At 32.5% G+C, this 12,369-nt stretch overlaps 1 protein-coding gene across 2 annotated transcripts; it reads left to right on the forward strand.

Moving 5' to 3' along the window:
- The first annotated feature begins 5,305 nt into the window (after positions 1-5,305).
- LOC143244475 (histone H3.3A) lies at positions 5,306-12,008 on the forward strand. 2 transcript variants are annotated; one of them, XM_076489207.1, is made up of 3 exons: positions 5,306-5,442; positions 7,286-7,579; positions 10,206-12,008. In XM_076489207.1, exons 2-3 carry the CDS (start codon positions 7,298-7,300, stop codon positions 10,332-10,334), a joined length of 411 nt encoding a protein of 136 aa, XP_076345322.1. In that variant the 5' UTR covers positions 5,306-5,442; positions 7,286-7,297; the 3' UTR covers positions 10,335-12,008. The 2 variants fall into 2 exon arrangements, with proteins under 2 accessions (XP_076345322.1, XP_076345323.1); XM_076489208.1 differs by lacking the exon at positions 5,306-5,442 and adding an exon at positions 5,552-5,664.
- The last annotated feature ends 361 nt before the right edge of the window (positions 12,009-12,369 follow it).

Consider the following 12,369-nt stretch of genomic DNA (forward strand, 5'->3'; position numbering starts at 1 on the left):
GCTGACATATAGTTGACTTTGATTGAACTGCCCAGAAATATACAGCAGACATTACAACACATGATATACCATTCAGAACAATATCCATCTCAAACATAAATAGCAAAACGTTTGCTTAGAGTACCAAAGAGTGACCTTTCGTCTAAAATGACAAAATCGCAAATAAAATCAATTGATGGAAACCCGATGACGGATTTAAACGGGCATTGTCCTTTCCTCTTCAAAGTCTTTACTTGTTCTCCAATTTTTCAGTGTAGACACATACGTTTATCTTAAACCCGACTTTCACATAAAATCAACAGCAACATCTACATGTAAGACACCAACTTCCAGTCAGCTGGTACTTCTTCCAGTGTTACTGACTTTTTTTATCCTCTTACAGGGTTATGGTAAGGAGTTTTGTGAGATTTCTAACACATTAACAAGATTATGGTAAAGAATTTGGAGACGGACGTCACGCACACTTGAATTATCATAAGTAAAACCATATTTTTACTCCAATTTTCCATACGCGTTAGGACTTCTTGTGAATATTATTATTCAGTATACTCTGGTGGCTTAATTGTTAACCACGTATACATTAGAATGTCACAATAATATGGCCGTTCATGACGGAAAATTAGAACTGTTTTAATACGAATATAGTTTTGATTATATATAAGTTATATGTGGCAAGGGAAGGCAAGACAAGATAAACCGCTTTTGTTTATTTGTTTTGTGCCATCAGACCTCTTTACGACAATATATATTAAAACATCTTTATTAATAGCTGCTAAATGGAAATAATTTTTCATATTTCACCAGTGACAACCATCAATTTATCAGACAGGTTATCCTTTCTAATATATTTTCAAGGACCACAAAGATGGTTTTTTTTTTAATACTGTATTGGGATGTATTCAGTTGCTGAAGTGATATTAAATGAAAGATATGGTTAGAGCTACAAACAAGTAATTAAGTTGATATCTTGCTTTATTCAATAAAAAATAATGAAAAATATGTATATTAAAAAATGAGATTTAATGAGTGCATAATAATAGACAATGGTTAAAATGGAGTTCATAGTGATTAAACGAGGACAACATGAGACTCCAAACATATTATTAATTAAACCATTTCTACAGGATCTGTACATGCAATAAAATAGTAACGTTAGTTTATGTGAAATAAACCAAGTATTTCCTTTCCTTTAGTTTTAAAAGTTCAAAATTTTCAAATTCACCAAAAATTGTTCAGGTATTGCCAAATATTTCATAATAAAAATCGGAACTGATTACCTATGCCGTTAACTTGTAATTCCTCTGGTTCCTCGTTGTCACAGGTCAGTTACAGAATATGTCAATGGATGAATATGTGGTTTAACATCGTATAGTGCTGTACTAAGATATGCTGTTGTGATTTATGGAATGACCATTAACTGGGTTCTGTATGCACTCTGGAAGAGATGAGGTTATTTTGTCAAATTTCTTGTCTCATTCAGATTTTAAATCAAATTCTACTCGTCTTTATACAGTGTGTTTGGCCCCTTTCTTTGCGTCAGCTAGAATCAGAAATTCAGTTTAACTGAGTAACATAATTTTGTCATTCCTCCTGTTATTTGGGGTAAGCACGTACTGCAGCTGAGAACATCTCAGCATTATTGAAACTGAAAGAGATGGGATAAGAATAATTAAAAACCACAACATAAAAACATTCCTGTTTTATATGTACGGCTTCGGTTATCATTGTATAAACTAAAACCATATGGAACATCCTTTATCAGTCTTGTTATTATATATATTACAAAGCTAATAATACTTTCTACCTTTCCAAATCTTGAAACTAATTTTCACTTCATTGTATGTGTGAAAAACATGAAGCAGATTTGACTATTTAAAGAACTTGTTGAGTTTATTGTATTACGTGTAGTTAAAATTTCCAAAGTTAGAGAACAAGAAATAAGATCATTACTTTGTTTTGAACTTGGAACAAGAAGATGTTAATATTTACTGATAGAAGGCTGACAGCCTTTTCAAAATGGATGAGTTCCAATACCACTTGCGTTGCTTCAATGTTCTCCCTGTAATTTTTTTTTATGCTGTGATTAACCTTGGCGACTAAAATTGGAACAGTTTAACAGCATATCAAGAGTTATGGTGATTACCAGTACAGGTCTTAACTACAGACAAGAACGTCCTTGATAAAAATAAACTTATAAGAGTGAGTTTTAAAGGTTACGGTTTCGAAAACGAAAGCTGGTGAAACGTTAGAAACTAATAAGCCTAAATTTGTGATAAAAATCTTATTAACTGCAGCTGTTTTTTATTTGATTTGTTTTTCACATTTTTTTTAATTCGTTTATTGCAAACTCAGATATTAAACTAAAATCAGAAGCAAAGGCAAATATCATTTTACTGCTATCTTTTTCTCTCTTTTTCATGATTCATTGCTTAAGAGACGTTTCTTTCAGTACCCTTTTTATTATTTGTTAAACGTGGAAAACACAACACTTCATTTTATTACGTTCTTAGTTTCTGCCAGATTATTATTACTATTACCAATTTGAAAAAAAAAAAAAAATCGCACAGTAAAACGTGGTTAATATTTCAAATGTTGGACACTTATTAACAAGCTAACGGATTGGTTTAAATTTCGCCCAAAGTTACACAAAAACTATTTGCATTAGTCGTCTGTAATTTATCAGACTAGAGGGAAGACAGCTTGTCATCACCACCAACTCTTGGGTTAGTCCTTTACTAACGAATAGTGGAATTGGTCGTGTTATTATAACGCTCCCACGGTTGAAGGGCGGAGCATGTTTGGTATGAGGGGGGATTTGAACCCACGACTTTCGAATTATGAGTACATTGCCTTAACCACCTAGCTATGCCGGGCCTGTACATATATAATCAAATTACATTCTGTATAGAAACTGTATGTAAAAGGCGTTTATATAGCTGTACATATATAATCAAATCACATTCTGCATAGAAATTTAGTAGTGTAAGACTAGAGAAAAGACAACTAGTCATCACCACACACCGCCAACACTTGGGCTACACTTTTCCCAATCTCATTATAACGCCCCCCCCAAAAAAACAACATCTGTCTTGAACATTTTGTTGTTTGTTTGTTTTGGAATTTCGCACAAAGCTACTCGAGGGCAATCTGTGCTAGCCGTCCCTAATTTAGCAGTGTAAGACTAGAGGGAAGGCAGCTAGTCATCACCACCCACCGCCAACTCTTGGGCTACTCTTTTACCAACGAATAGTAGGATTGACCGTAACATTATACACCCCCACGGCTGGGAGGGCGAGCATGTTTAGCGCGACGCGGGCGCGAACTCGCGACCCTCAGATTACGAGTCGCACGCCTTACGCGCTTGGCCATGCAAGGCCCTGTCTTGAACATGAGATACAACATTATTTTTCCTGTTGTTGTTTTATCCGGACGTACAAGTGTTAAAAATTTCTTCTTTCCCACTGACATCTGAGATGTCATCGTAGAAAATAAAAATCCAGTTTATACTGATGTTAAGCCTTACATTGTATTGTGAGTAAAGGCATACACGTGCTCTTTTTGCTGTCCGTTGTTTAGTTTATACTCTACATAATGTTTCTGAAACGTACTGTGAAAACTTTTGACTACCTTACTGGATATTAGTGCTAGTGTTTATTTGTTTGTTTTTGAATTTCGCGCAAAGCTACTCGAGGGCTATTTGCGCTAGCCGTCCCTAAGTTAGCAGTGTAAGACTAGAGGGAGGGCAGCTAGTCATCACCACCCACCGCCAACTCTTAGGCTACTATTTTACCAACGAATAATGGGATTGACCGTCACACTATAACGTCTACACGGATAAAATGGTGAGCATGTTTGGCGCGACAGGGATTCGAACCTGCAACCCTCAGATTACAAGTCGAGCGCCTTAACCAACTTGTCATGCCGGGCCTCGACGCATTGCTATTCTCTTCAGGTTACTCGTGAATTATGTATTTCGTAAGAAGGAATTAACACAAATTCAAGCGATAAAGTTAAAATTTTCTGTAAATATAACTTTTCACAAAGGATTGGATTGTTGAATGATTTAAGTTCTTTACTTATTTAAAGGGGGGAATAGACCGGTATCACAAAAGCTTAAACGTTCAACAAGTTTGTTTTAACCAAACAGAAGAAAACTAATTAAAAGAAAACACCACAGCTGCAAGTTGCGTAATTTTATCTCGTTAATAACGCCCTCCGGTGGCACAACGGCATGGCTATGGAATTACATCAGTAAATCCGGCTTTCGATACCAATGGTGAGCATCGCACAGATAGCTTATTGTGTAGTTTTGTGCTTTACTTCAAACAAACAAAACAAACTTTGGTTAATGAAACATGGAACAGTTTGTAACATTCACAAATGTTTAGTTTTTAGTTTTATCAATTTAATTTTAGTAACACTCTTGTCCACAGACTTAAAACTTTATCATTCTCTATATGATAGTTGGAAGTATTAAATTAAGCAGGAATGAAGTGTTTCCGCTTGAAAGGTAGAACTATTTATCTGATTTCCATACTTCCTGGTTTTAGCTCACTCTTGTGAAACTAGAAAAACATTATGGTAACTGACTAATATTTTGTCTCGACTATTCTTCATGTTAGGAGCGTAGGAGCTGGGCGGACCCTTCAATACATTCTAAATAACAGGTTACTAATCATGTACATGTATGTATTATATTCTAAGTGCTGAAACTTATTCATATATTATAACAATCGCTTAAATATACGTTTCTGCCAATGTGTAAATTATAATTTACGCGTTTTAATTTCTTGGTTATTTCTAAATGACATAATATATATAATCAATGATGGTTTGACATATGTTATAATTATATGATCTGTAAAAATTTTGGTGCCTCCTAACTTCCCGCCCCAGTACAAAAAGTTTTCTTACGTCTCTGCAGATAATTTCAAACATTTTGGTGAATAATAGCAGTTTATATACTTTGTTTTAGTGTCTTCAAATAATTAGTTTTTGTCTTAAATTCATATAGTTTATAGATAACAATTCTCGAATTATTTACAATTCTAATTACTTATGAAATAATTACTTGTCGTGTTATAAATAATACAGAAAATCAAATAAAAATAAGATAAAAGTAATGAAATTAAAAATTGTCACTTATTCTTCTTTTTCGTTTATATAATTTTCTTTATACCTTAAATCTGTGATGCGTGCTAATAAATAAACATTAGAATTTTAACTGCTTTATGTTTCTTCTGTCTGATGTTTACAATTGTTTGGAGTTGTATTGCACTAAACAACAAAGCTGTGTAACTCTAGGTGGCGCTCTTAACCAATAATCTTTTGTTATACGACGAAATTAGTGTTTTTAGTTCACGCACGTTTACTTTGTGTTAGATTATAAGGGTAGAAGTGTACAAAGAAAATTTTTTTCAATTTTTGGGTTACGTTTGAAGGGTATGTACAAGTTTATTTTGTTATGAAAACTAATTTTTGAAATGAAACTGTTTGTATTATGAGTAATATTTTGTTACCATATTTTTCATGAATAGTATTATTTCCTGTTTGAATTTTAACTGACTGCATGTTTGTGGTTTTCCTTATTTAACATTAACTACAGTGTAGACGCCATGATGTAAGAAGTGTCCTCGCACAGCTTCAACCTCGACATTGGCTTTGGTACCAGTATTTTAGTTAGTCTTTTAGTAATAAAAATATTTTTTAAAAATATAATTGTGTTTGATTAGTATGTTTTTTTCACCTAGACAGTTAGTTTTATTTAAAACAGTTACCTTTCTATAGGACCTAACGGTAGTTTTTAGCAATGAAACGTCAAAGGTAGTTATGACGTATTACCACCATTTTTCGAGAAGTTGTTTGTGATTGGTTAATACGAGGACAATGTCCGATCATGACCTAAATAACTAATAGTGTTACTACAGTTACAAGTCACAAAAAATGCGTTGGCGTTATTAACATTGAGTCTTAAAAATGGACTTAATCTATAAGTGATTTCGAAACGTTATTGATTAAAATCTGAACCAGTTGTTTTTCCGCTATTTTTATGAGTTTGTTATTGTTAATAGAAATAAATTCATTTATTGCACGTGCTTTGAGATCGCATTTTTATTAGTTTATAAATATACTGTTTTGGAAAGAATAAATTAAGAACAGTGTGCGAGTATTAATTAAGGTTTAGTCAAAACGTAAATTTAAGTGTTATATTTTCCCAAATTCAGGCAAATTTAGAATGGAATTACGTTATGTTTGGCAAGAAATCGGAAATCCAAAGAATGTATCTGGAATCAAATCTGTTATTCGATTTACTACTTTTCATTGTGTTATAAATTTTGCCAGATTGGAAGAATAAAATACATCAGTAGCCCAGCAGACAGCACTGGTTTTAATAATTTATTGTGAATTATTCAACTGAGGAGCTGTTTAAAATGGAAAAGTCCAACCTGTCATTTGGTTTACTATTCATTACTGTATGTCAGATATTACGTTTACTACATGTCTTCATCACCTCTTTGTAAACTTTATAATGAGGAACCCACTTTTTAGAATATAAAATTTTGGACACAACTAAGCAAGGAAAAAAGAATTATTATAAATATTAGATGTTTCAAGAAGATTCTGTATCTGAGGATGATAATCTTGTCAAAACATTGTACGTTTATAAAAGAAAAAAGTGTTTTCATTATCTCAAAATCTTTATTATGTAAACCTCATTTTGATAAAAATTTAAATTTTAGATGAATGCTTTGATAACTGTTTAGGCTTACTTTTGTCTGACATCTTTACACATTAGTTGTGCATGCATGTTACTTTAATAGTTACACATCAGTTTACTCGCATGTAAAATTCTCCTGTATCTACTTTGATTTGTTATAATTACTAAAATAATTTCTATATCATTCACAAGGTTAGTTATATACTGTTATAAACAGCATGACAAGTAACAGTTGAAAAGTGCAAGATGGTAGTTAGATCATTTAGACTAAGATGGTCACCAGAATAAAACAAGTAACTTATTTGTATCTATCTGTTATCTACATAATCAGTTATTTTAAAAGTTTTTATTAATATTATGTGAATCATTTTATCATACAGTTGTATAACTGGGCTTTCAAAACAAATTTATATCATCTCTTTTATTAAGAATTTTTTAACTATCTATGAATGCTTTGCAACATTTTTACCACTCCTGTGGTAATGGAAACAAATTTACAGTGATTTTTAATTCACATGTTAAATTTCTTTTTCCATGGTAAAACATGTATACTACTGTTTCTTTCAGATTTCTTAAAAAATGGCTCGTACAAAACAAACTGCTAGAAAGTCAACAGGAGGAAAAGCCCCACGTAAACAGCTGGCAACCAAAGCAGCTCGTAAAAGTGCACCTTCTACAGGTGGCGTGAAGAAACCTCACCGATACAGGCCTGGAACTGTTGCCTTGAGAGAAATCAGACGTTATCAGAAGTCCACTGAGTTACTGATCAGAAAACTGCCATTCCAGCGTCTCGTGAGAGAAATAGCACAGGATTTCAAAACAGACCTGAGATTTCAGAGTGCAGCCATTGGAGCTCTTCAAGTAAGGAACAGACAAATGAATGATCATGTAATTTGTTGTTAGAGGGAATGTACTTAGTGTGAACAAACATATGTTTGCATTAGTGTGTATTCAGTTAGAAATATTACTGAAATATCGTTTAAGTAAAAGGGAAGTTAAAGTAATTGGATCGTTCAAATAGTAAGACATTTATAATATACCTTGTTTTTAACAAAAATCTTTCAGCTGAATGTTCACTTAATTTTGTAACTTGGATTAATTGGTTTTGTTACAATTCTTGAAATGTTTAAATTGTATTGAACAAGTTTACAGAGGTCTCAATGTATTATTCTATATGTCTAGGTTAAAAACATTTGTACTGCAACCTACCTCAAGCTGTTAGAGATACTTTATGCTGTCAACAGCAGCAGTCTTTTGGAATGGTCTTGTTTACCTATGAAGTTATATGTAGTACTGTTTACTGTAACTGTGAATTCATTTTATGTATCTTGGTGACCTTCAGAAACTTTCAGTAAACATTGTTGGTCAGTTATAAACAAAAAATGATATCTTTTCAGTAAATTATACATGTTAAAGATTTACAAAGTCTGAGAAAAAAATGATTTTTCATAATATGAATGAAAATCTTTTGACATTAGTTTTTCCTATTCATAACCTTTTGGAGCTTCTAAATGAACATTAACATTTGTTATAGTAGAACTTAATAATTTACCTGTTATTATTTTTATTTTATCATTAACTTTAGTAAATTCACCATTTGATGGTAAGAATTAAAAATTGAAAAATACAGGATAAATCTAGCTTGGTTTTTTCTTTCTTTCTAGAATGACTGCATATTTTCACAAATTATCACGATTTACTCAATCATACATCCAAAGCCAATTGACTTTTCAAATCTGGGTTCATTTGTTTTGTGTAAATGTTTATTACAAACACGCTATGGTCATATTACTGTCAGTCATCACGGTGACTTGCTGTGATAGAGAATGAGTGCTAACTTTGTTATTTAGTGTTTTTTTTTCATTTAATACATTTCTAACAATTGTGTTTTATAAAAAAGTAGACACAATAATTGTGTTTCTTGTACCTTCATGCTTGTCTTTTTGTAACTGTTTGGGTATTCCATGAAGTATTATGTTCAAAGGAAGGAAAATTTTAAACTACTATAATACAAGAGGTTTTATAGATAAGCTATAAATGGGCTAAGAAATTCTACAAGCTGCTCCAGCCAAACATTTGTAAAGACACAAGAAACTGAAGCCCTTTGTTTTCCTCTGAACAAACCAGTCTCGTTATTTGTATTTACTAACATTATTTTGAAAGATGGGATGTGAACAGAGGGGCCTTACATGTGGGTGCAAATTTCTTGTTCATATCACACCCAAGTAAGAAAGTTTTAGCTGTGTCTATGTTGTTAAGTTTGTAAGTTATGCCAAACTCCAAAGGTTATATAGGGATAAAAGGAAAATCTAAAATGATTAATTCAGAGCAAGGAAGTGCTACATGATACAGAGGTGAGGGTTGATAATGTATTCTGATACTTCCTTTTGAATTTAAAGAAATAAAACTTGTGCAAAACTTTGAATTATAAATTACTTTTCAGTATTTTGACATACATTTTTAACATTAGTTAAATTTTGAATGCATGCATATGTGTATATATATGTGAAAGATGATTGTGACATGTATACTTTAATGCCTGTCATTTCCAGAGCTAACCAAATACTCGGTTGTTACTGCTGTCTTTTATAAATACCACTACCGTTAGTAAGCTTGAGTTCCCATCAGTTCATGAGAATATTTTAGTGTCTTCCCTAACTTGATTCATTCCTGTGTAAATAAAATCTCTTTAAAGTCAGGTAGACTTGGGTGATTTGTTTAGTCTCCATCACTGCTGACTAATGTGAAGGAAAGTGTCTGATGACATTTACCACTGACTTTGTAGATAACATAATTTGTAGAATACTGTAGTAATATATAATTGATATAATAGACTAGTGAGGGCATGGATTAGCAACTATTACTCATCAGCCAGCTGTACTACAGAGAAGAGAACTTATACTTGGATACTCCATTATTATTTATTGTTGTTTACAGTTGTTGATAAGAAAGAGATTCTGTAATAATGGCTTTGATTTTAACAAAACCTCTAACTGAAGGAGTAAATAAGAGATGGAAGTTACAAGTCACATTAAACAAGAATATATAATAACAGAGTTGTGGTTTTAAACTTAAGTTAACGAGGCCATTTTTCAGTATCCTGTAAAGGTTTACATCTCTCTAAGTATGGTGTAGAACCTGCAGCATGTACCTACATGTTTCTACCATAAAGGTAATTTTATGTCTAAATATTAAGGGCAAATGGTTGTAGACAGTAGGATTTGAAATGTTGTGGGCTGAAACACCTAATTCCTAATCCTTAACTAATTTTCAATATCTGCTGACTAGTTTGGTTTGTGTCTTGAGAGATTGAACCCAGAGCTATTGGGACATACAACCCTAGACATTTTCCATTATAAGTTGATGTTGAGAAGGGCTGTTAATGGGAAATTTTTCGTTTTTTTGTCACATACACATCAAATAGAGAACATTTTTTAAATGTGCATGAAAGTGCATTTTATTTCATACTCTTTCATTTTCTCTATAGGAAGCCAGTGAGGCCTATCTGGTTGGCCTATTTGAAGACACGAACTTGTGTGCGATCCATGCAAAACGTGTTACAATCATGCCGAAAGACATCCAGTTGGCACGACGAATTCGTGGGGAACGTGCATAAGTGTCAACTGTATTTTGCAAGCACCTACGGTTCTCATATTCACAGTTTAATTCCATCTCTATGTAACAAGCTTAAAACACAGGGATTGTAATATTTTTAACACCATTTTAATGGAATCATTTTGGAGAAATAACTTATTTACTGCTCAGATATATATATTTGGTGACAGTCTAGCTGGGATTGCTGTTATTTTAAGTTTGTGTTGTATTACTTTAGGGGAATTCTCAGACATAAAGTTAACCAGAAACACGTAGCATTTAATGTCAGTACTTTAGGACTAAACCAGGGTAACAGAATGATAGTCTTTGGAGCACAAACTCCACACCTCTGATATGAAGGACCCTGGGTGGAAAGATTGAATTTTCACTTCCACATTGTGGCTCTTCTAGAGTGGGGAATTAAAAACAACTCTCGTCTTAGTGAGTGTAATGCTGGTGTTGGATTGATTGTAATACTTATTAAATTAAAATTAATTCTACTTATTACACAGAAACATAACGTGGGAGATCACCGATGTGTGTATGTTCCTTTTGGCTGAACAGTAAAAACTTTCAACTCCTGAACAAATTTATTGTATCACATTGCTTTTGCATGCTCAACTATTCTGTGACCAGATAACATACCACTACACTACAACAACCATACATAATCTTAAAAATGCAAATTCTAGATCAGACTAAAACTTTATTATCACATGATATTCACTTAACGTTTGGTCATCCCAGTCATTTGTTTTGTTGGAAAGTTTTGTTTTTTTAACAAAACAGCTCTTCATGGTGAAGATAATATTTTGCTGTCACCATATATCATTCAATACAGTTTTTACATGTACAAGTCACACTTTTTCCTTCTGTCCACTGTATGCAAGACTTTTTTTAAATTCTCTGCCAGAACTGGTAGGTAGTATTTGAAGGTTGAGGTACTCAAACCCTCGAAGCATTGTTACCAAACCATGGAACTTCTGGTTTTTGTCTTTAATCATCAGTACCTGAGATGTTGAAGCCCTGTACATGAAACAGCCACACTGTACAGAAGAAAACAGCCCAAACCGTGTTTGTGACAACCATACTGAATGGGTTAAATGATATAAAATCTGACATGTTAAGGTTTTGTGTAGGAAAGAGTTAAGTTTTAATTTTTCAGTTAAAAATATCAAGATAAGATTTTAAGGGTGTTTATTAGTTTTGTTATAATACTTATCCAGAAATGAATACAATTATAACAAAGAAATAAATGAGGGTAAATTTTATTTAACAGTAGTACAGAACTGTTAACACTTCATGTATGTATTGTAACTGCAACCCAATAAGTAAACATGTTTGTCACTGTATTTTAACACTTAGATTGTCAAAAATTAATTTTATCAAGTAACACTAGTAAAAGATTTAACCTTTTAACTTGTTTTAATTTTTAATAATACAAAACCATTGTTCAGTGTGTTTGTAGGAGAGTTCTTTGTTTCAGTAGATCTCTTCTCCTTCAGAATAAATTCTTACTATTCTAGGGTCTTGAATAGTCCATGTAGTTTAGCAAAGAATTTTCTATTACTTTCCACAAATGTTATTCATTAGACAATAAGTTCCATGACTGTATTTTGTGTAGAATAGAATTCACTTCAGAGGAAGTGAAGGTTCTTGTACGTTCATTTTTTAATAAATGTTTTCTTGGAGGTAACCTTTTTTCTTTAACATCAATTTCCACGAAAGCTTATTGTGAACCAACAGTGAAGGTTGTGGGGAGGTGTACTGAGCCTAGTACATACATCACACTTGGTGATGTGACATTTCAAAACTATAGCACAATTATCTAAATTAAAATCACTTAATATTTAATCTACCATGGCTGAATATGGTCCACATAAGTCGTAGTACCTATAAACTGACATACCTCAATACAACATTCATTCTCCAGCCAAATATTTCTTATTCTAGTTTTAGATCTGTCAGTTAAACAGTATTATATTGCTGGTGTCCTTAGTTTCTTATAAACTGATTTAAGACAGTGTTTAAAATGTATGCACAATAATAATATAAAA

This window comes from Tachypleus tridentatus, chromosome 2 (assembly GCF_004210375.1).
Source record: "Tachypleus tridentatus isolate NWPU-2018 chromosome 2, ASM421037v1, whole genome shotgun sequence".
Lineage (NCBI taxonomy): Eukaryota > Metazoa > Arthropoda > Merostomata > Xiphosura > Limulidae > Tachypleus > Tachypleus tridentatus.